Source organism: Lissotriton vulgaris, chromosome 1_1, assembly GCF_964263255.1.
Source record: "Lissotriton vulgaris chromosome 1_1, aLisVul1.2, whole genome shotgun sequence".
In the NCBI taxonomy this organism is placed as follows: domain Eukaryota; kingdom Metazoa; phylum Chordata; class Amphibia; order Caudata; family Salamandridae; genus Lissotriton; species Lissotriton vulgaris.
This window is the reverse complement of record NC_141685.1, coordinates 2,054,759,714-2,054,785,090: the sequence shown is the minus strand read 5'-3', so window position 1 is coordinate 2,054,785,090 and position 25,377 is coordinate 2,054,759,714. Positions and strand designations below refer to the sequence as shown.

The window sequence follows — 25,377 nt, the reverse complement described above, 5'->3', positions numbered from 1 at the left end:
TTTAAACGGAAAAGCACCCCCCCTTTTGTTGGCCAGCGCAGAGTGAACAGAAGAGTATACCAAGCATTGCAGGAACCATTGTGGGAAAACGGAAGTGGGATAAGTGGTGTGCCTCCTTTCTTCTGGTGCCCAGGCAACATCCCACAGACCCAACAGTTAGAAGTGTTCGTCATATTGTGAGTATGATGCAAGATTTGAATGAAGCTATTGTGCAAATAAGTCTGTCGGTGCCGTTCTTCATGGTAGGGTAAGGTGAAATGAAAATGTTCAGATGGAGCCGGGGTAGTCGGCAGCAAATGTTCTCGTACAGGCACCACGAGTTCTACTACCCAGGCTATCACTGCTATCACCACAATTGTCAATACAAACAATACAGCACCAAGGATTCTTTTGTCTCGTGCTGCAGAAGACACCATAGTTCAAAAAGAGTTCACAATGTCCCAAATATACAACTAAAAAAAATAAAAATGTGAGTGCTGAGCTCCGAGGTAGCCGTTGTTTTCTTCTCCGGGGTCAAGACGGGTGTCGCTACTGTTGGCAAAACTGATCCCCCCCCCCTTGAGATTCCCGGCTTCCGTTTCACAAACCCCAGAGCGGTAACTCAACCAGTCTCGCACCAAAAAAAAATCTTCTTTCTATTGTGGCCGCAGATTGTAACGCTGTTGTCCAGAAACGGTGTGGTCCGGGAAGGCTCCCTCAGATTCGGCCGACGTCACAGCTGGGCTTTTCTCCTCGTCCAAGATGTCTCTGTAATCAGACAGCACGGTGGGATTCACCAGATCCGGAGAGACGCAACGGCAGTGAGTTGAATGCACCCACCGCTTCCTGTTGGTCACTCGCACAGCCGTTCGAGTTGCAAGCAAGACTTGTTCAGGGCCACGCCACCTCGGTTCCAAGTTGTTCGCTCTCTCAAACGATTTTACCATAACAAAATTGCCAGGACGAAGATTGTGAGCCTCTCCAATAGAATTTTCGGGGAGCGCTTCTCGAACCTGTTGGTGAATAGAAAGTAAATCGTTTGTTAATCGTGCCAAATAATCGTTCATCATTATACAAGGCACATCATGTAACAATCGCGGCTTAGGAACTCCCCATATATTCATTGGCCTTCCAAACACCACTTCATAAGGTGTGAGGCCAGTTCGAGAGTGGGGCACTGATCTAATAAAGAGTAATGCTAACGGTAAGGCATCCGGCCACTTCAAAGACGTGGATGCCACGATCTTATCCAGCTTTAGTTTCAAAGTGGCATTGTACCGTTCGACAAGACCTGCGGATTGAGGATGAAACACAGCATGAAACTTTTGCTGAATCCCCAATCCTTTCAGCACATATTCCACAATTTTCCCAACAAAATGGGGACCATTATCACTCCACAAAAATTAGCAAACTCCATATCGAGGGAAGTACTCTTTGAGCAAAACCTTAGCCGTTGTCAAAGCCGTATTATCTTTCGTGGGGAAGGCCTCAACCCATTTGCTAAAAGCACATACCACCACTAAGACATACTTAAGGTTATTGCAACGCTCAAGCTGGATATAATCCATCTGAAGTACCTCGAATGGTGCAGAAGGTGGAACGAACCCTCCTTTCGGAGTATGCGCCCCTTTTGCAGGATTGTGCTGTAAACATATCAAACAAGTCTGCACTACTCTCTTGGCAGTGTTAGCAATCTCAGGATGCTCCCAAACTCGTGTTAACAATCGAAGTGATTGCAAGAGCTCCAACATGTGCCAACCCATGTGTCATCTGGACCATCGCTTGCAAGTAAGCTGCAGGCAATTTCCATCGTTCCATGTCCTTGCTCCTCCAACAACCCTCATCATCCAGCACCCCCTCTGCTGCCCATACTACAAGTTCTGCTTCAGTCGCTGATTTCTGAATGTCTAATATCTCTGCTCTAGCATGATGCCATCGCTCGGCCTGCGACTTCACTACATACATAGGGGAATCGTTTCGTGACATAGCTGTTTGTCTTGCTATACTGTCTGCAAAGGCATTGCCTTGTCCCACTTTGTCAGTGACCTTTTTATGTGCACTGCATTTGATTATCGCCACTTTCTTTGGACAAAGTAACGCGTTTAGGAGATCACGCACTAGTTCTCCGTGCATAATGTGTACTCCATGCGAAGTCAAAAACCCACGCTCTCTCCAGAGTAGGCCGAAGTCATGCGCTTCTCCGAAGGCGTACCGGCTATCTGTGTAGATGTTCACACATAAGCCAGCACTCAGTTCGCAGGCTCTTGTCAAAGCTATCAGCTCCGCTGCTTGGGCTGATTTCTGGGGTATTCGTGCTGTTTCTACCACCGTCTTAAGTGTCGTGATCGCATATGCTGCAGAAGTTGTGCCATCTGGCAGCCTCAAACATGATCCATCAACCCACAGTTCCCCATCCACATCTGGAAGTGGCATATCCTGTAAGTCGACACGACCCTTTGTTTGTTCCTCGGTCAGGAAAACACAATCATGGTGCTTTTCCTCCTGGCCCTCTTCAACCAGATGAGGCAATAAAGTGGCAGGGTTCAGGGTAGCGCATCTTTTCAGTGTGATATGTGGCGCCAGAAGTGTAAGCTCATATCCTGTTAGACGTGCACTCGTAAGATACTGTGTTTTCGTTTGATTTAACAGGGCATCTACTGCATGGGGAACTAGCACCAACAATTTGTGCGACAAAACTATTCCCTCACTCTGCCGTATAGCTACTGCTGTTGCTGCAACTGCTCGGAAACACCCAGGTAACCCTCACGCTACAGGATCAAGGATGGCTGAGAAATACGCACATGGCCTCTGCTTATCCCCGTGTGTCTGCACTAACACTGATAACGCACAACCATCTTTCTCGTGCACGTACAATGTGAAAATCTTTGTGTAATCTGGTGTACCTAACACGGGTGCAGAGCAAAGGGCCTGTCTCAATTGTTCAAAAGCATTTTGACATTCATCTGTCCATTCAAGGGGCATTGGTGTAGTTTTAGACAATAACGCTAACAAAGGTTTGATAATGTGTGAAAACCCCATGACCCACTGTCTACAAAAGGACGTTAGTCCTATGAAGGCGCGTACATCTCTCTGAGTACGGGGGATTGGTGTGTCTAAAATTGCTTGAATTCGGTCAGATGTTAATGCACGCCCCTTCTTAGACAAAAGATGACCGAGGTAGGTCACCTTGGGTCTACAGTATTGTAGCTTTTTCTTAGAGACTTTATGATTATTCTGAGCCAAAAAAGAAAGCAAAGCAAGTGTACTCTCCTCACATTGTGCATAGGTGTCTGCAGCCAACAGGAGATCATCAACATACGGTATAAGGGCTACTCCAGTTTGTAATTCAAATTAATCAAGCTGCCGTTTTAAAGCCTGGCTATAGATACTAGGACTCTCTGTGTAACCTTGGGGAACACGACAAAATCTATACGATTTATTATTTAACGTGAAGCCAAATAGGTATCTCCTGTCAGGATGAATGGGAATGGAAAAGAACGCGTTCTTAAGGTCAATAACAGAAAAGGTCGTTGCAGTTGGGGGGACCAAGGTAAGCAATGTCGTGATATCAGACACCACCGGGTATTGGGGAATGACACCTTTGTTATTTTCTCTCAAATCAATAATAAATCGATAGACTTTGTCGTCAGTGTCTTTCTTAAGGATCGCAAGAATAGGGCTGTTACAGACATTGTAAGGAACTTCCTCCACTACTCCTGCAATAATCAAATCCTGAACGATGTGCGTCAGGGCAATTTCACCTTCCCTAGAGATCTTGTACTGCGGTACATGTGGCAAAAGTACTCCCTCCTTGACAGTAATTCGAATAGGCGGAATGAGCATCTGTCCCACATCTGTGTCCGAGGTCGCCCATAACGTGTGTGGGAGAGAGGCTAATGCTTCAATTTCCTTCATTGTACAAAATCTGTCTGAATCTGGGTAATTGTCGTTTAAAATAACCAGCACTCCTTCAGGAGCGCAGCGTATCGTTGCTCGAAAATATTTGAGCAAATCAATACCCATAATGTTATCTGGAGTATGGGGCGACAACAAAAATGGGCAAAAGCTAAAAAATGTGTCAATACAAAGTGCAAGCAGTTGCGATAATGGGGTAGGAGAGGGTGTGCCATCAAACCCTATACATGCTATCGTTTCGCCAGACAGGGGAGCCCTTGGAACCAAGTTTTTAGGCAAAGCACTACGAGTAGCTCCTGTGTCAACTAAAAACTGATCAGTAGAACCCAAAATGCCCGCTGATACATATGGACCTCTTTGATCTACTGGCACTTCAACCGATTCCACACCCCATCCTACGCAATCCTATGCATGTACATAATCCTGATGCTCCACATTCTCATGCTCCGATATCTGATACTGATTCCGTCTATCAAAAGTGTTTCGTTCATCCTGACCACGAACCCTCGCTTCAAACCTACCACGATCACTTCCGCCACCTCTCGCTCCCGAAAAACTATTCCTCGACCTTCCACCTCCTCGACCACGCTGACTGCGTGGCTCACGAAGCACCGGACAGTCTTCAGCCCAATGGCCAAACTCTTTACAATATGCGCATTGGTCCTCAGCAATATCGGTACGACCGTACGGCGCATTACCCCCTCCTCGCCTGCCTCTATCATTCCCTCTAGATTGCGCGCCGCAAACCTGTGCCAACATCACCTTCGTTTTCAATTCCTTCGCTTTCTTATCAACACTTTCTTTAGCCTCTATTTCCTGCCGCTCATAATACTGAGCCATAGTTAACAAAGACGCAGGGGTCGCTGTGGTCCAGGAACTTTCACTTGCTTTCAATCTTTTTACAATCTCCGGTAGGAGATTAGCCACATACGTATCTACAAAGAAATGCCTACCCGTATCATCTGTTAATGATTGCCCACTGTAATCATGAAACGCTTCTTCAAAGCGTGTGAAAAAGTCAGATACCGATTCGTCTTGCTTCTGTTTGCATGAAGCTAGCATAGTCCAATCAATCTTTTTAGGTGTTTTCAATTTGTTTAAAATAGCCGCTGGAAGTTCTAAAATTAGATCACATGGTTTACATGCAGGTTCCCTGTCTAAGTCAGCCTGGCCTATCTCCTTCCAAGTTGCCCCAAACATCGTTTGATCATTAGTTTTACGAATCGCTCTCCACATATCCGGTGGACGGATTAATCCAAAGAAAAGATCTATATCAACAAGAGTCATAACACAAGAAGAAATGGCCCCCTCCACCCCTTCATCGAATGCTGCCGGATTCTTACGGAGATCAGGTAAAGCGTTTTTTAATGCCATAACATCTGCTCTGTTCCAGGGCGTATACACCCAATTATATATAAAATACCCTTTCGCATTCGCGGACGTTTTATCCTCATCTGTACCTTGCCCTTTAGGGGGGACATACAAAGGTGCAGCTTCACGCATAGGCATAACATGCACTTTAGAACTCTTATCTGTTCCCAGGATAGAACACTGTTTGGACTGTTGCGTCGACTCCGGCTCAGGCTGTTCTGATGCCTTTCGTGCTTCCCGCAATTCGAACGCCTCATCCCGTAGCCGGAGCAATCGTGCGAAAAACCCGTCTGCATCTGCAAGAACAAATAAACCTTTACGCATGTTCTCATGATGGACTGGCACATCCTTAGGTTCTAAGGTCACTGAATTTTTACGATATCGAGCAATAACTTCATCTGCAAAAGTATTTAAAAAACACATCAATTCTCGTTCCGACCACTTCTCCTTTTCAGCTGCCACCTCTGACATAGTTATTCTATTCAAATTCAATTTCCTGGCTAAACCACGCAATTCCGCTCCTCTCTCAGCTGTTAACCGTGTGCTTGTCTTATCCTGACCTTCATCACCGGAATCCTCGGACGGTGCCGTAGGCTGAACATACGGAGGCGGAGATCGATCTAGTAACGAAAAATCATCAATTTCATTAGTAAGGACAGGATAAAGCGGACGACGAATGGGAAATTGACCGGTCGTTTGCAAATTACGTTCCCGCGCCTCCCTCTCTTTCTTCTCCTGCGCTTCCTTTTCCTCCAGCTGTAAAGCTTTATCTCGAGCAGCCTTACGCTGCTCTTTGTCCACCAAGGCAACCTCACGCTTCATACGTTCACGCACTGCTTTCTCCCACATTCGCACACAATCAAACATGTCCTGTCTAGACCTGCGCTGAAACAAACATTGCTCAACAATCTGAACCTTTCGCAAATCAAATGACCCATGTAGTGGCCATTGTAATTCAGGATGGGATCTAGTATATTTATGCCATAATTTACTGTACAGTATAGGGGGAAGGCCAAATTTGACAGACATATCACGATTAGGTGTGCCCTCTGGGGGAGCCGGCTGAGATTCGTTTAACCTATATGTGGTACCATTTCCAAGACAGCACATCCCTCGGAGTGTGCTTAAAACAGGCATGTTCAAAAAGTACCACGAAAGCGTGATACCGTAAAAATGGCACTTACAATACTTCACACAAATGTGCCGCTCAAAGTACGAACAAAGTTAGAGAAACATCTCTACATGCCTGCCTATGTGAAGTGCACTGCACATATGTATTCAAATTCACAAAGTCAAAATGTTAGCTAACTCAAATCATAATCACAATCATAGAACTTCAGTAAGCGTCCGCAGACTACCTTACCGATCACAAATCTTACCCAAATCTCAAATATCCAGATTTCAACTGCCAAGGTCTTTGATCGAATCAGCCAAACGGGCACTGTACAGCAACACAGACGAGCAGGATCTCAGTCGGAGACCGGCGCCACCTGGAAGGTCAGATCAGAAGGAAGGGAAGAAAACACCGTGGGTGCCAAGACTCGGGTCACTCAGTGACAGCGTACGCGTCTATGGCGAGTTTCCAATCCTTCGTCACGACCTCTCCTTCGGGCATCCGAGTCGCCGATGAGTCCCTTCGTGGTCGCCAATTTGTGGTATTGGGTTCCCAAGGCCTACATGCTCTGCAGAATACCCACTTACACCAAAAGAACTGTTGGCACGGAAACTGAAAAGTACAAAAGACAAGTTTATTAAGACCCCATGGGGTGGTGGTACATTCCTACAGCACCCTTCGGCAATGCAAGAAGTATCACACCGAACGTTGGTGCGAGTCCTTTTATACAGTTTTACAGTAATAAAAAGGTAGGCGGTACATGGTTACAGAGTTTTCGGTACATATATGGTCATTTTTGGAACACAGCCAACTCATGGGAGGGGTTACAACACCACTGGTCAGTTTGGCGGAACATTCCTAAGGGGTGACTGGTCAGTCGGAACTGCGCATGTACAGGCTTGACCGTTACTAAAAATAGCCTGTTGCTGGGCAAACTCGAGTGGTCAGTAGCACGAACAAAGGACTAAAGGGCACGCTGACCACGAGGCAGCTCATTCTCTAAAATGGCCGCCGTAACATTCAAAATGGCTTTTTCGAATAAGGCCAAGTTAAGGGAAATAACGTGTAGCAAAGCTTAACACTAACCCAGTCATTGTCAAATTACTACATAACAACTCTAGTAAGTATCGATCTCCAATGAAAGCAGGCAGTTCTGATCATAAATAATATTGCAGGCCCCTATGTCCTACGCTGCCAAGTTGATTAATGGCCCGAACATTAAGCAGCATCTATGTGCCTCAGCAGTAGAGATCGCCTTTGACCAGAAGCAGTAATGATCATCAATCGTCCCTAAAGTAAGTTTCAACAATGACACCAGTCGGTATAAAGCATTTATGGCACCAAAAATTAATGATCTTCAATGACTCGAGTAAGTGATGAGAGGCAATAGCCCCTGGCATTAAATTCCCTCTCCCTCAAAATGTGTTTAAATCCTTTTTTGAGTTTGCATTTATCAGATGAAAGAAACTATAGCGACTCGAGAACAACAATGACTAAAATTTCATAGTTCAGTACTCTTAACAGAGGTTCCTATTTTAAACCTCACCTCATGTTTAGGCATGGCTAGAGTCACTTGTCATGTGTTCTGTTCATATCACACACTAGTGAGGCAGTTATCAAATACCCAGTCCTGCTCCTCCCATATGCTTTTGCCTGATAAGGAGGACCGGGCAAGGTTAAAGCTGCCTGAGGGTCAAGTTGTGGAGAAGCATTGCTCAATGGCTAGAGCGGCAGACCCTGATGCAGAGGTCTGGCCTGGGACCAGGGTTCAATTCCTGCCTCGGCGGCTCTTGGACTCAATCTCCCTGGACCTGATAATTCTCGCCTCAGTGCCTAGTCTAATCATGGGTCCCAATCTGTGACTCTGGGCAAATAGCTTGCTTAATCTCCACAACGGCCCCAGCAGCGCTTGGATGCCTGGCTTCACCTTGGGGGTGCCCAGAATTGGACATCTCACAGAAAAGCCAGGAAGGGTTCCACAGTGGTATGAATACAGCTCTACGAGACCTCTGGGTAGAAGGAGCTATATAAATGCAAACACATTTACATTTTATATATTTATGTTTGCAATTACATTTTAGAGGTTATCTAATGACATACTTTGACCATGACCAAAGCAAGGATTTGCTAAGCATGAACTTTTGCTATGAACAAAATTCATTGCTTCATGATGTTCATGTTGTAGCATTCTCCCATACTTCTGTGTTTCAGAACTCACTTTGCATGAGTTTTAGATTCAGAACATGACCTCTGCCCTTATATGGTAACTCCACCGTTAGAGTTGATTATGCCCCCAATGTCAGTAACTTAAGGGTATTGGTTTCAAGAGACAAATTTCCAGGGATATGGTAAAATGTTAATGGAACAAATTCAATTGTCTTGTATCCACCTATTTGAAAACAAGAGATTGCATTTTAATAGCACCCATTGATGGCTTTTTTACTCAGTTTACCATCTACTCTGCATAATCACAGCTCATGCACCTCCTGAAAAACAATTTGACAGTGAGTAAAGGGAATGAATGCATAGTTACCCCATAGGAAGGTTACAGCATGCCTACAGACCATTTGACACAAATGTATGGTTACACCAGAGGGAGCTATCGCGATCCCACAAACTATTTGAAATTTACATCCAGTATAAGCGCTGGTAGCATCCATATGATATTCATCAAGATGCTCAAAGTGTTGTACACTACTGATAGTAGCTACTTACATGCTTAATCTCACAACTGTGCAATTTCATATCGTCATATTGCATTTAGAAAGTAGGAACTGCTCACTGGGGGCCAGATTTATCAAATTTAACAAAGAGCAACACTGCAAGACAACTTGCTGCGCTGCACTGCGTCAAATGGAGAGTACAGCAATATACCATATCTATTTAGAAATCGCACTTCCTTCTCTCTCTTTGCACTGACGCACTCATGGACAGAATGCAGGTCAACGTCATACATTCACCCCAGTACAGAGATCTGGGACTAAATCCATAGTTTTTTTGCTTACCATGCCATTCAAGTTTGGATCCAGCAATATACAAATCATTATTGACCCTGCACCCAATGGGAACAGTCCAGCCCGAACTGCCAGGCCAGGTCCTCCCTGGACTGGAAACAAGCATCCTAGGACCGGTTTCGTGCTTTCAGCCCTCGTCAGCCAGGATAGCTTCGCTCCAGTGGCATGGAGAACACTGGTCCCACGTCTGGGCATACCCGTTCCACTCGGGGTGACAAATACAAAATGAACAGTTGATGGACCCAATGCAGAAAAATGTCATACATTCACCCTAGTACAGAGATCTGGGCCTAAATCCATAGTTTTTTTTTCTCACCATGCCATTCCAGGTTGGACCCAACCATATGCAAATCAGTCTTGACCCTGCGCCCAGTATGAACAATCCAGCCAAACCTTCCAGGCCAGGTCCACCCTGAACTGGAAACAAGCATCTTAGGACCGGTTACAGGCTGTCAGCCCTCATCAGCCAGGATAGCTTGACCCCAGTGGCAAGGAGAGTACGGGACCCACGTCTGGGCATTACCGTCCCACTCGGGGTGACAAATGCAAAAAGAGCAATTGATGGACAGAATGCAGAACAATGTCATACATTCTTCCCAGTACAGAGATCTGATCCTAAATCCATAGTTGTTTTGCTCACCATGCAATTTGAGTCTGGACCCAGCCATATGCAAAACAGTCTTGATCCTACGCCAAATGGGAGAAGTCCAGCTCGAACTGCTAGGCCAGGTCCTCGCTGGACTGGAAACAAGCACCCTAGTACTGGTTTTGGGATTTCAACCCTCATCAGCCAGGATAGCTTGTGTTTGCTTTTTTCGCCCTAAGTTCACCCTAAGTTGGCAGGGTATGCCCAGACGTGGATCCCTTACTCACTTTGCCACTGGATTCCGCTAGCCTGGCAAGGAGGGCTGTTAGCTTGAAACCAGCCCCAGGATGCTTGTTCCCGGTCCAAGGATGACATCGCCGGAGAAGAGGATCGATATCGCATCATACACCGCCGCATCAATGGAAAAGCGTGTCGCCACTGCTGCAGTTGTCGCATCGTTGCAGAAGAGCCTCGCATCACTGGAGAGGAGTATCAAAGTCTCATCAGATGCCGCTGCATCACCGGGAAGCATGTCGCAGGGCCTGTTGCAGCTCATAAGAATCATTGAGTCGCCACACGGCCATCAGGCATGCACGCATCGTGTTGTCTCAAGAAGAAGATGTCATCTTTGTTTCTTTGCACTGGATCTTCATCGCATCACGGCGTTGCGCGTTGCATCGCCACGAAAGAGCAGTAAGAAACTGACGCATCACCTCCATTCACAGAGAAGAACCAACGCATCTGTGTCAAGTCTGATATGCATATAGCTGTGTATGAACTGGGGTGGCGAAGTGAGCTAAAGAATGATGATGGATATAACCAAGATCTGTGACTGGGGGTGAGTGTCTGAAAATTTTCAGTGCTCCATCAATCATCAAATTGTGTTTGCTAAGTTCAGCCTAAGTTGGAATGCCCAGACGGGTGTCCCTTGCTCACTTTGCCATTGGATTCAAGCAAGCCTGGCTGATGAGGGATGTTAGCACAAAACCAATCCCAGGATGCCTGTTTCCAGTCCAGGGAAGACATGGCTTTGCAGTTCAAGCTGGACTGTTACCATGAGGCACAGGGTCAAGACTGATTTGCATATAGCTGTGTCTGAACTGGGGTGGCGAAGTGAGCTAAAGAACAATGATAGATTCAACCCAGATTTGTGACTAGAGGTGAGTGTCTGAAAGTTTCAGCTTTCCATCCATCATCTTCTTGTGCTTGCTTTGTTCGCCCTAAGTTGGAAGACATGGACATGGCTTGGCAGTTTGGGCTGCACTGTTCCCATGAGGCACAGGGTCAAGAATGATTTGCATATAGCTATGTCTGAACTTGGGTGGCGAAGTGAGCTAAAGAACGATGATGGCTTCAACCCAGATCTGTGACTGGGGGTAAGTGTTTGAAAAGTTACAGCATTCCGTCCATCATCTTCTTTCGTTTGCTTTTGTTTGTCCTAAGTTAGCAGGGTATGCCCAGACGTGGGTACCTTGCTTACTTTGCCACTGGATTCAAGCTTGCCTGGCTGATGGGGCTGTTAGCCCGAAACCAGTCCAGGATACTTGTTTCCGGTCCAGGGAAGACATGGCTTGGCAGTTTGGGCTGGACTGTTCCCATGAGGCACAGGGTCAAGAATGATTTGCATATAGCTGTGTCTGAACTTGGGTGGTGAATTTAGCTAAAGAACGATGATTGAGTCAACACAGATTGGGTTGAGTGTCTGAAAAGTTTCAGCATTCTGTCCATCATCTTCTTGTGTTTGCTTTGTTTGTCCTTAGTTGGCAGGGTATGCCCAGATGTGGGAACCTTGATTACTTTGCCACTGAATTCACGCTTGCCTGGCTAATGAGGGCTGTTAGCCCGAAACCAGTCCAGGATGCTTGTTTCTGGGCCATGAAAGACATGACTTGGCAGTTCGAGCTGGACTGTTCCCATGAGGCACAGGGTCAAGACTGATTTGCATATAGCTGTGCCTGAACTGGAGTGGTGAAGTGAGCTAAAGAACGATGATGGATACAACCCAGTACTGTGACTAGGGAGGGGAGTGTCTGAATAGTTTTAGCATTCCGTCCATCATCTCCTTTTTGTTTGCTTTATTCTCCCTAAGTTGGCAGGGTAAGCCCAGACGTGGGTCGTGGGTCCCTTGCTCACTTTGCCACTGGATTCAAGATAGCCTGGCTGATGAGGGCTGTTAGCCCAACACCGGCCCCAGTATGCTTGTTTCCGGTCCAGGAAAGACATGGGTTGGCTGTTCGGGCTGGACTGTTCCCATGAGGCACAGGGTCATGACTGATTTGCATATAGCTGTGTCTGAACTGGGGTGGCAACATGAGTTAAAGAACAATGATGGATTCAACCGAGATCTGTGACTTGGGCCAATTTTCAGAAAAGTTTCAGTGTTCTGTCTATCATTTGCTTGTATTTGCTTTGTTCACCCTAAGTTGGCAGGGTATGCCCAGACGTGTTTCCCTTGCTCACTTTGCCACTGGATTCAAGCTAACCTGTCTAATGAGGGCTGTTAGCCCGAAACTGGTCCCGGGATGCTTGTTTGTGGTCCAGGGAAGACATGGCTTGGTATTTCGAGCTGGACTGTTCCCATGAGGCACAGGATCAAGACTGATTTAGATATAGCTGTGTCTGAACTTGGGTGGTGAAGTGAGCTAAAGAACGATGATAGATTCAACCCAGATCTGTAACTGGGGGTGCGTGTCTGAAAAGTTTCAGCGTTCCGTCCATCATCTCCTTGTGTCTGCTTTGTTCGCCCCAAATTGGCAGGGGATGCCCAGACGCGGGTTCCATCCCCACTTTGCCACTGGATTCAAGCTAGCCTGGCTGATGAGGACTGTTAGCCCGAAACAGGTCCCAGGATGATTGTTTCCGGTCCAGGGAAGACATTGCTTGGCGGTTTGGGCTGGACAGTTCCCATGAGGCACAGGGTCAAGAATGATTTGCATATACCTGTGTCTGAACTGGAGTGCCACAGTGATCTGTGACTTGGGGTACGTGTCCGAAAAGTTTCAGCTTTCTGTCCATCATCTCCTTGTGTTTGCTTTGTTTTCCCTAAGTTGACACGGTATGCCCAGATGTTGGTCCCTTGCTCACTTTGCAACTTGATTCAAGATAGCCTGGATGATGAGGGCTGTTAGCCCACAACTGGCCCCAGTATGCTTGTTTCCGGTCCAGGGTAGACATGGGTTGGCAGTACGGGCTGGACAGTTCTCATGAGGCATATAGCTATGTCTTCACTTGGGGGGCGTTAGGCACAGGGTCAAGTCTGAGTTGCATATAGCTGTGTTTGAACTGGTGTGGGGAAGTGAACTAAAGAATAATGATGGATTCAACCCAGATCTGTGACTGGGTGAGTGTCTGAAAAGTTTCAGTGTTCCGTCCATCATTTGCTTGTGTTTGCTTTGTTCGCCCTAAGTTGGCAGGGTATGCATAGACGTTGGCCCCTTGCTCACTTTGCAACTGGATTCAAGATAGCCTGGCTGATGAGGACTGTTAGCCCAAAAACGGTCCCAGGAAGCTTATTTCAGTTCCAAGGAAGGCATGTTTTGGCAGTCCGGGTTGTACTGTTCCCATGAGGCATATAACTATGTCTGAACTGGGGTGGCAAACTAAGCTAAAGAATGATGATGGATTTATCCCAGTTCTGTGACTGGGGTGAGTGTCTGAAAAGTTTCAGCGTTCCATCCACCATCTCCTTGTGTTGTCTTTGTTTGCCCTAAGTTGGCAGGGTATGCCCACAAATGGGTCCCTTGCTCACTTGATTCAAGCTAGCTCTGCTGATAAGGGATGATAGCCTGAAACCGGTCCCAGGATGCTTGTTTCCGGTCCAGGGAAGACATGGCTTGGAAGTTAGGGCTGAACTGTTCCCATGAGGCACAGGTACAAGACTGATTTGCATATAGCTGTGTTTGAACTGGGGTGGCGAAGTGAGATAAAGAGCAATGATGGATTTAACCCAGATCTGTGACTGGGTGAGTGTCAGAAAAGTTTCAGCGTTCCATCCATCATCTCCATGTATTTACTTTGTTCACCCTAGGTTGGCAGGGTATGCCCAGACGTTTTCCCTTGCTCACTTTGCCACTGGATTCAAGCTAGCCTGGCTGATCAGTACTGATAGCCCGAAACTGGACTCAGTGTGCTTGTTTCTGGTCCAGTGAAGACATGGCTGGGCATTTCGGGCTGGACTGTTTCCAGGAGGCACAAGGTAAAGGCTGATTTGCATATAGCTGTGTCTGAAGTGGGTTGGCGAAGTGAGCTAACGAACGATGAAGGATTTAACCCAGATCTGTGACTGGGTGAGTGTCTGAAAAGTTTCAGTGTTCCGTCCATCATCTTCTTGTGTATGCTTTGTTTGCCCTAAGTTGTCAGGGAATGCCCAGACTTGGGTCCCTTGCTGACTTTGTCACTGGATTCAAGCTAGCCTGGCTTATGAGGGCTGTTAGCCCGAAACTGGTCCCAGAATGATTGTTACTGGTCCGGGGAAGACATGGTTTGGCAGTTCGGGCTGGACTGGTACCCTTGAGGCAGAGGGTCACCACTGATTTGTATATAGTTGTGTCTTAACTGGAGTGCCGAAGTGAGCTAAAGAGCGATGACTGATTTATTTATTTATTTATTTTATTTTTGACATTTATAGAGTGCAGCAAATACCCACAGGCGTCTCGGCGCTAAAAAATTCATCTGTTTCCGACTTGTAGTCACCGTCTCATTGATTAAAGAGCCATGTCTTTAAAAGTTTTCGGAATTGGTAGAGTGAGGGACTCATCCTGATGTATTGGGGGAGGGTATTCCAGAGTTTGGGTGCCGCCACTGAAAAGCAGCGGTCACCCCAGGACACTGTTTTTGTACGTGGGATTACTAATTGGTGTAAGGTAGAGGAACGTAGCTGTCTGCGGGGTATGTAAGGTGTTAGTTGGTCTTTAAGAGCGTGCGGTCCTTGGTTGTTAAGTGTCTTGTAGACTATACACAAGGACTTAAACTTTATTCTGTTTTGGATCGGTAGCCAGTGGAACTGCCTTATCGTATCCGAAATGGGATTGAACTTAGAGGTTCCTGAAAGCAGTCGTGCTGCCGCGTTCTGTATGGACTGTAACTTTTTTGTGACCCTGACCTGGGCATTGAGGAATAGACTGTTACAATAGTCTAACGATGACAGGACTAAAGCACTGACCAGTGTTTTAATTGCTGCATCCGGAAGAAAGGGGTGAATCTTCCTGATCATTTTCAATTTGTGATGGGCCGTGGTAGCAACTTTGTTTGCATGGTCCATAAAGGTGAGACCTTCGTCAAAGATGACTCCCAGATTCCTGACTTTAGCTGTAGGAATGGGGGGTGAGCCAAAGGCAGCTGGCCACCAGCTTGATGACCATGCTGGGAGAAGCGGTCCAAAGATGACTACCTCTGTTTCTTCTGAGTTGAGCTTGAGGCAGTTTGTAGCCATCCACTCTCCTATTTCAAGCAGTCCATTTTTGAAGTTTTGTGCCACTTGTCCTCCGTCACCCTTGATGGCCAGGACCAGCTGCGTGTCGTCTGCGTAAGAAGTTAGGCTCATCCCATATGCTCTGATGACATTGGCAAGGTCCGACACATAGATGTTAAATAGTGTTGGACTAAGGGATGAGCCTTGGGGAACCCCGCATGGCAGAGAGAGTTGCGCAGATTGGAAAGGTCCAAGGGTGACCGCTTGAGTCCTGTCTGCAGAAAGGAGGCAAGCAGGTCTCTGGCATGATGACAGATGCCCAGCTTTCCGACACGGTCGACCTTGATGTTATGGTCGACCGTGTCGAAGGCTGCAGATAAATCCAACAGTACTAAAATTGCAGTACCTCCTTGGTCCCGGATGGACCTGACATCGTCAGCTGCCTTAATAGGGCAGTTTCGGTTCCATGGTACCTCCGAAAGCCGAATTGAGAGTCATCCAGCAATCGGTGTCTTTCTATGTAGTCCGAAAGTTGGGAATTCATGGCCTTTTCCACCACTTTGGCTAGGAAAGGGAGGCTGGCAGTTGGCCTATAGTTTTTAAGTTCATTTTTATCTAAGCAGGGTTTTTTTAATAAAGGTTTCAGTAAGGTGTTTTTTAGCAGTTTCGGGTAGCTAGCTGAGGACAGGATGGCGTTACAGACTTGTGTCAACACAGGTACAATGGACTCTATTACTGGTGGTAAAACTGATAAAGGGCAAGGGTCCAGAGCGGAACCGGTTTTGATAGTTGAAACAATGGTCCTTATGTGATCACCTGTGAGTGTGTTGAAGCTAGAAAAATCATTGGCCGAATGTGCACAAGGAGGATCCATGTTAGTCATAGAAGGTTTTGAGGCAAAGGCCTGATAAATATTGTCCACCTTGGTAAAGAAAAATTCCGCCAGATCGTCAATAATGCTTGTGACGGGGGGGGGGAATGAGGTCAGGAACATTGCCTGCCAATGTTTTAATGATTTCATACAGTCGCTTGCTAGAGTTTTTGGCTTGATCAATTTGGTTTGTATAAAATAATTTTTTTGCTTTTATGATCATGGATTTGTATAGTGCCAATGAGTCTTTATAGGCCTTCTTGCTAGCCATGTCATAAGTTGATCTCCAGCGCCTTTCCAGATTCCTGCTGGTCTGTTTTTGCAATCTTAGCTCGTCAGAGTACCATGGTGCGGTCGGTTTGGATCTATTCCTGGACAAGGATTTAGTGGGGACTGAGCGCTCCATTGCGTGGGCGAGCCAGGTCTGAAATTGTAATGTAGCCGTATTGGGGTCAGTAGACACCGTAGGACAAGTGTCTGTGTTTTCAACTCTATATGATTTATGTTCTTCCAGTCTTTGAAAGAAATTTGGTTGATTGTACTGGGTTTCTTAATTTGGTGAGTCTTGGTTGTGATTTTAATTTTACCAAAAATGGCGTGGTGATCGGTCCACGGCATTGGTAGAATGTCCGTTATTTGAAGGCCATCTACGTTTGAAAATATGGTGTCTAGCGTGTGGCCTGCCGAGTGTGTAGCAGAGGCGACTAATTGTTTTAACCCCATTGTTTCCATATCCGATATAAGGGAGGATGTGTCAGCTTGGTTGGCTTGATCTAGGTGAAAGTTCAGATCACCTAGAACTGTAAGTGTGTTTTCTGTAGCTAAGGTTTCCAGCATTGTATTGATGTTTGCGTGGAACCCTGTCTTCGTCCCAGGGGGACGGTATATCAGTATTCCCTTAAAATTGAAGACGGAGCAGAGCTTTATTCCAAACTGCAATGCTTCGCAAGATGTGGATGGGATAGGGGTCGCTCTGACCATAAAGCAGTCTTTGGCTATGATGGCTAGGCCCCCTCCTTTTTTCCTAGCTCTATCCTGCCGGTAGGCCTTATAACCCATGGGTACTGCCGTAACCATGTGTGGATCTGACGACTCATCTGACATTTCGGTGACAAAAAGGATATCTAGTTTATTATCGGTGATGAGGTCGGCTACTTCCTGGCTATGTTTACATAGTGAGCGGGCATTAATAAGTGCAAATAAAAAGGAGTCGTCTTTGATAGTGGTCAACTGATTCAAGCCAAATGTGTGACTGAGGGTGTGTGTCTGAAAAGATTCTGCGTTCCGTCCATCATCTCCTTGTGTTTGCTTTTTTTGCCCTAAGTTGGCAGGGTATGCTCAGATGTGGGTTCCATTCTCACTTTCCCACTGGATTCAAGCTAGCCTGGCAGATGAGGGCTGTTAGCCCAAAACAGGTCTTAGGATTCTTGTTTCTGGTCCAGGGTAGACATGGCGTGGCAGTTCGGGCTGGACTGTTCCCATGAGGCACAGGGTCAAGACTGATTTGCATTTAGCTATGCCTGAACTGAGGTTGCGAAGTGATATAAAGAACGATGATGGATTCAACCCAGATCTGTGACTGGGGGTAGGTGTCTAAAAGTTTCAGCATTCCGTCCATCATCTCCTTGTGTTTGCTTTGTCCGCCATAGGTTAGCTGGGTATGCCCAGACATGTTTCCCTTGCTCACTTTGCCACTGGATTCAAGCTAACCTGGCTGATAAACCGGTCCAAGGATGCTTGTTCCTGGTCCGGGGAAGACATTGCTTGGCAGTTCGGGCTGGACTGTTTCCGTGAGGCACAGGGTCAAGACTGATATGCATATATCTGTGACTGTACAGGGGTGGCTCAGTGTGCTAAAGAACAATGATGGATTTTATCCAGATCTGTGACTAGGGGTGAGTGTCTGAAAATTTTCAGGGTTTCATCCATCATTTTTTCTTTGCTTTTTTTCGCCCTAAGTTGGCAGGGTATGCCCAGACGTGGGTCCCTTGCTCACTTTGCCACTGGATTCAAACTAGCCTGGATGGTGAGGGCTGTTTGACCTTAACCATTTCCCAGGATACTTGTTCCAAGTACAGGGAAGTCATGGCTTGGCAGTTCAGGCTGGACTGTTCCCATGAGGCACAGGGTCATGACTGATTTGCATATAGCTGTGACTGAACTGGGGGGCGACATGAGCTAAAGAACGATGATGGATTTAACCCAGATCTGTGATTGGGGGTGAGTGTCTGAAAAGTCTCAGCGTTCAGTCCATCATTTGCTTGTGTTTGCTTTGTTCCCCCTAAGTTTGCACGCTATGACCAGATATGGGTCCCTTGCTCACTTTGCCACTGAATTCAAGATAGCCTAACTGATGAGGGCAGTTAGCCTAAAACCGGTCCCAGGAAACTTGTTTCAGGTCCAGGGCAGGCATGGGTTGGCAGTTCGGGCTGGACTGTTCCCATCATCTCCTTGTGTTTGCTTTCTTAGCCCTAAGTTAGCAGGGCATGCCCGGAAGTGGTTCCCTTGCTCACTTTGCCACTGGATTCAAGCTAGCCCGGCTAATGAGGGCTGTTAGCCCAAAACCAGTCCCAGGATGCTTGTTTCCGGTCCAGGGAAGACATGGAGTGGCATTTTGGGCTGTACAGTTCCCATGAGGCACAGGGTCAAGAATGATTTACATATAGCTGTGTCTGAACTGGGGTGGCAAAGTGAGCTAACGAACGATGAAGGCTTCAACCCAGATCTGTGACTAGGGGTGAGTGTTTGAAAAGTTTCAGGTTCCGTCCATCATCTCCATGTGTTTTCTTTTTACGCCCTAAGTTGGCAGGGTTTGCCCAGACGTGGGTCCCTTGCTCACTTTGACACTGGATTCAAGCTGGCCTGGCTGATGAGCGCTGGTAGACCGAAACCTGTCCCAAGGTGCTTGTTTCTGGTCCAGGAAAGGCATGGCTTGGTAATTCGGGCTGGACTGTTCCCGTAAGGCACACAGTCAAGACTGATTTCCATATAGCTGTGTCTGAACTGGGGTATTGAAGTGAGCTAAAGAACGATTAAGGGTTCAACTCAGATCTGTGACTGGGGGTGAGTGTCTGAAAAGTTTCAGCGTTCCATCCACTATCTCCTTATGTTTGCTTTGTCCGCCCTAAATTGGCAGCATATGCCCAGAAGTGGGTCTCTTCCTCACTTTGTCACTGGATTCAAGCTAGCCTGGCTGATGAGAGCTGTCCCAGAATGCTTGTTTAAGGTCCAGGGAAGACATGGTTTGGCAGTTCGGGCAGGACTGTTCCCATAAGACACAAGTAACCACTGATTTGTATATAGTTGTGTAGGAACTGGGCTGGCTAAGTGAGCTGAAGAACGATGACGGATTAAACACAGATCTGTGACTGGGGGTGAGTGTCTGAAAGTTTCACTGTTCTGTCCTTCATCTTCTTGTGTTTTCTTTATTCGCCCTAAGTTGGCAAGTTATGCCCAGACGTGGGTTCCTTGCTCACTTTGCCTCTGGATTCAAGCTAGCCTGGCTGATGAGGGCTGTTAGCCCAAAACCTGGCCCAGGATGCCTGGAGACATGGGTTGGCAGTTCGGGCTGGAGTGTTCCCATGAGGCACAGGGTCAAGTCTGATATGCATATAGCTGTGCCTAAACTGGGGTGGCGAAGTGAGCTAAAGACAAATGACGGACTCAACTCAGATCTGTGACTGGATGTGAGTGTCTGAAAAGTTTCAGCGTTCCATCCATCATCTTCTTGTGTTTGCTTTGTTCACCCTAATTTGGCAGGGTTTGCCCAGACGTGGGTCGCTTCCTCACTTTGCCACTGGATTCAAGCTAGCCTGGCTGACGAGGGCTGTTAGCCCGAATCTGGTCCCAGAATGGTTGTTTCAGGTCTAGGGAAGACATGGTTTGGCAGTTCGGGCTGGACTGTTCCCATGAGGCACAAGTAACCACTTATTTGTATATAGTTGTGTAGGAACTGGGATGGCTAAGTGAGCTATCTGTGACTGGGGGTGAGTGTCTGAAACGTTTCAGCGTTCCATTCATCATCTTCTGTTTGCTTTTCCCACCCTAAGTTGGCAAGGTATGCCCAGACGTTGGTCCCTTGCTCACTTTGCCATTGGATTCACGCTAGCCTGGCTGATGAGGGCTGGTAGCCCAAAACCTGTCCCAGGATGCATGCTTCCGGTAGAGGAAAGATATGGGTTGGCAGTTCAGGCTGGAGTGTTCCCATGAGGCACAGGGTCAAGTCTGGTTTGGGAGCGAGTATGTATTCCTTTCCTTTGAATGGATGATAAGGGTAAATACTTCCTTACTTTGGTTTAATCTTAACAGAAGCCATAGTCATGTCTATTCTGTTCTTTAATGATTCAATTCAGTTTCGTTTGGTTTATCTAAATTTAATTTATTAAACAAGGAAGCAAGACAGCCGACACGTGTTTCACCCTATGTGGCAGGTAGCCCCAGGGCTTTCTCAAGGCTGTAAAGAATAGGGTACATTGTTAGGAAATGATGTGCATAATAACAATTGACCCCAGAGAGGAGAGAAATAGTGAAGTAAAGTAAAAAAAGAGCAAAAAATTGGCTAGTGAAAAATCAGATGTTATAACTGTATTAAAAGTTCACGGAAAAAATTCCTGAGATTTAGTTGAAGTTTTTTAGCAAAGATAAATGTTCTAATCAAGATGTACAGTTGCCTCTTTCAAATTGCAAGAGATGGTGAGAGTAAAGTGCCAGGGGAACTGTGGTGCCGACGTGAGCTAAAGAACGATGATGGATTCAACCCAGATCTGTGACTGGGGGTGTGTGTCTGAAAAGTTTCAGCGTTCCGTCCATCATCTCCTTGTGTTTGCTTTGTTCACCCTAAGTTGGCAGAGTATGCCCATATGTGGGTCCCTTGCTCACTTTGCCACTTGGATTCAAGCTAGCCTGGCTGCTGAGGCTGTTAGTCCAAAACCGGTCCCAGGATGCTTGTTTCCGGTCCAGGGAAGACATGGCTTGGCAGTTCGGGCTAGACTGTTCCCATGAGCTATGTCTGAACTTGGGTGTTGTACTGAGCTAAAGAACAATGATGATTTTAACCCTGATCTGTGACTAGGGCTGAGTGTCTGAAAAGTGTCACTGTTCCATCCCTCATCTCCTTGTGTTTACTTTGTTCGCCCTAAGTTGGCAGGGTATGCCCATATTTTGGTCCCTTGCTCAATTTGCCACTGGATTTGAGCTGGCCTGGCTGATGAGGGTACTTCGACCAAAACCGGTCCCAGGATGCTTGTTTCAGGTCCAGGGTAGACATGGCTTTGTAGTTCAGGCTGGACTGTTCCCATGAGGCACAGGGTAAAGAGTGATTTGTATATAGTTGTGTCTGAACTGGGGTGCCTACGTGAGCTAAAGAACAATGATGGATTCAACCCAAATCTGTGACTGGGGTGAGCGTTCTCCATCTCCTTGTGTTTGCTTAGCATCAACGCAAGCATGCCTTGCAAGTAGTGTGGTTGTTTTTGTTCAGGAAGGGACACTTACAATCCTTAGAGGCTTTTTCCTCTTTCCTCTGTATTGGTAAATCCAGGAATGTGCTAAAACCGATGGATGATTGCGTGGAACCCACATGCTCCACCCATGGAGCGCCTTCCTAGGGCTGTGAATTGCAAAGCATTGACTTTTGCTGCCTTGTGTTACTTCAGATTTAACAAGCAAGGCAGAGCCTCACAAGGTGGCCTTGTGTTGATTGATGAATCTGATTTACGGGTTGCGTTGACCTTGCAAAATCATGCATGATGCAAAGGCAATGTAATCTGATGATAAATCTGGCCCCAAGTGTCAGCAACAAGTTTATATTCTGCACTCTGACTTGTTGTGAAATATCCTAAATTTGCCCACCTCAAAGTCCCACTTGTCCTATGAAGTTTCCAAACCGTTAAAATGACTTTACCATGATATACTGTTTACAAACTAAGGGGCATATTAGCAAGAACCTAGTTAAAATGATCGACGTTTTAGCGGCAGGACACTGCCCCTAACACGGCGATAATGGGCTTGCTAATATGCGTTATAGAATTCCAATAGAAGCCCAGGTTAGATGTCCTGGACATCTAACCTGGGCTTCAATTGGAAATCTATAATGCATATTAGCAAGCCCATTATCGCCGTTTTAGCGGCAGTTTCCTGCCACTAAAACGGCGATAGGTTTAACGAAGTTCCTGATAATATGCCCCTAAGTACGACACACAATTTTGCAATATACTTTAGGGTGGAATTCAAGTGTAACGTAGCAAGTGAAATAAAAATGGTCAAATAATGCTCATTCAGGGTAAAATCATTGTGAAAAAGAGCATAAATCTGACGAGTAATTGTGATTAATACAAAAGTCACATACTTAACTACTGAAAAAGACATTACAAGTATTTGACTAATCTTTATAATAATAGTTGATGAAACTATCGAATATGTCTGAAAATACAACATAGATTGCCATGAAACTAGACATTCATGCAAATGCATGTGTAATATAGCATATACAAAGTAAACATGCCTTTCTTTCTTAAAGATCAGAGCTGCATGTCCTTTAAAAGTTGAAATCGTCACTTTTCTCATTTAAGCTACGGTACATTAGGTTGTCACTTGAGGTCCTACCAGACACGCACAAGAATCTTTGATGTAGCAGGTTATAGGTACCTTAAGCCGTTACTACAGGTCTCTTGAAGCCGGCTGCTCTACTTTAAGTTGTTAGTAGAGGTCCTACAGGCTGCCACCACTGCAGTCCTAATGTGAGGTCACCCTTGAACGTATCCAGTCGTTACACGTAAAAGGAACAACAGCAACAGATGGAGGAGATGGAACATATCTCTAGAGTGGGACAGATCTCTTCCTGTTTCAAGTAAGTGGATGTAATAGGCTCAGAGCAAGACGAGAATGATGGGATGAGGAAAAGGAAAATGAAGAGCCTGAGAGATACTGGAGGTTACTTCACTATTACCATGAAACCTTACCTAGTATCGAACCTTAAAGACAATACAATTGGACGCTCTTATAACTGTCTACAAAATACCATGGCCCAAAGCCAGGGACAAGCATTGCATTCCCTTGAGCATCAATAGCATGAAAGGGCCATGATCAGAATCAACTGATGGAAACAAATTAATGTATGTTAAGCTGTGAAACACACTTGTATTTAGTCAATACAAACCCACAGAGAGCTAAAACTAAAGCTGTCTGTTTCGCGAGATATACAAATGGCTAGAGTGATTACATACAAGTGTGTTTTAAAGCTTACCATACATACATTTGTTTCCACTTGATTTGTTTCTGATCAGGATTTCATATTGCCCTAGATGTTTTTTAAACAACTCAAATGATAATTTGCGCTTTCATTGCATATGCATCTCTAAAGTCATAATTCCTCATCCAATATGGTGTTTTTGCATGTATTATTGTTCTAATATAAAATGAGTATGTCTAATTAAGGACCTTAACTATGACACCAAATATGATTTCAGTTTGGCATCCTACTAAGAAACCATAATATTGGCATGTTACCTAAGATGGGGTGTTTGCATTGAACTTGATAACTAAGGCTCTGATTTAGAGATGGTATACTGGCATCCTTCAGAAACGTAATGGAGACCCCATCTGCCTTATTACAAGTGCACTATATCTCAAAGTAATGAAGTACTGCTCAGCAAAACTCCAAAATCAGGGCCTATGTATTAAAAGAAATAATCTTTCTACCACATATTTAAGACTCTACGTTCATCTAGCGACATTCTATTTTGAGACAAATATTTGCTGATTTGTTAATTTTCAAAGATCATTGATGTTTGATTAGCAGTGTCATTTATTATTTATGTATTTATTTATTCATGTATTGCTTCCTCAGGTGTTCCTAATAGCGCTCTCCTTCTCTTACTTTGCCAAAGCCCTTTCAGGAAGTTATATGAAAAGTTCTATCACCCAGATTGAAAGAAGATTTGACCTTCCCTCTTCTGTAGTTGGCATCGTTGATGGAAGCTTTGAAATAGGTAATAACTGTGTGCAATCTCCTGTTTTCTGCCTGGGCTATGTATGGGAGTGTGATCTGCTGGGCTCTTGAACTATTACTTAGCTTCTCTGTAACTTCACTTGCTAGTTATGTTTTTGTTTTTATCCATTAGAACAGTAGACCATATAACTACCTTAGAAGTATAACACAGTAAACAAGAAATTACCTATTCATCTTTGCACTATTGTTTCACAAAATAGTTACTCCTCAAAACGTTTATATGGCATTGCATCAATATGATCTAAGTAAACAACAACAACAACTTGAGTCCTTCTCATGTAAAACCATACAACTTTTGCAACACAAAACAAATAAATAGTGTCAGTAACATTGCTTATTTTAAAATTGAGTAAAGCCTTGTTATGTTATGTTATGTTATGTTATTTTTACTTATACCGCGCACAGCTGCCCCAGCGAAGGGGCGTCCTGGCGCTTTGACAAGGAAAACACAACACAACACTGGTAAAAGGCAAAAGGGCTACAGGAACAGCATAAGGGCTAAACAAATAAGAAGGTTTGATGGCAATTCTAAACTGAAGAAGGTCATCAATGGCCCGGATATGAGAAGGAAGGGAATTCCACCAATTCGCCGCAAACACTCGAAAAGAGCGGCCACCAGCTCTACTCAACCTGAAACGCGGTACCACAGCCAGATTCTGACCCAAAGATCTGAGGGTTCGCGGGGGTACATATGGTGTAAGCAGATTCTCCAGAATGTGGGGAGACGTACCCTTGAAGATTTGGAACGCAAGGCAGAGGACCTTGAATTTAATCCTCTGATTTACAGGGAGCCAGTGGAGAGAGAGCAAGGATTTAGAGACCTAGCACCGTCTAGGCAGACCTATCACCACTCTGGCTGCAGCATTTTGGACTCGCTGCAGCCGGGTGAGTTCTGACTGATTGATCCCAGCTAATAGCGAGCTGGAATAGTACAGCCGGGACAACACTGATGCTTGAACCACCAGTTGTCTGGTGGAGGCATCAAAAAATTTAAGGATAGGTCTAAGTCCTCTAATGATGCCATAGCAAGAGGCCGCCACCTCCTTGGTGTGACAGATGAAACTGAGGGTTGGATCAAGCCAAACCCCAAGATTTTTTATCTCCGATGC

The 25,377-nt window shown here is 45.7% G+C and overlaps 1 protein-coding gene across 1 annotated transcript in view; it reads left to right on the top strand.

The window, feature by feature from the left end:
• Nucleotides 1–25,377, top strand: part of LOC147751601 (solute carrier organic anion transporter family member 1C1-like) — a 569,256-nt gene that overhangs the window by 98,280 nt on the left and 445,599 nt on the right. The window contains exon 3 of the mRNA XM_086920557.1: nucleotides 24,107–24,248. Within this exon, the coding sequence (XP_086776683.1) occupies nucleotides 24,107–24,248 (142 nt within the window). The remainder of the gene's footprint in view (nucleotides 1–24,106; nucleotides 24,249–25,377) is intronic.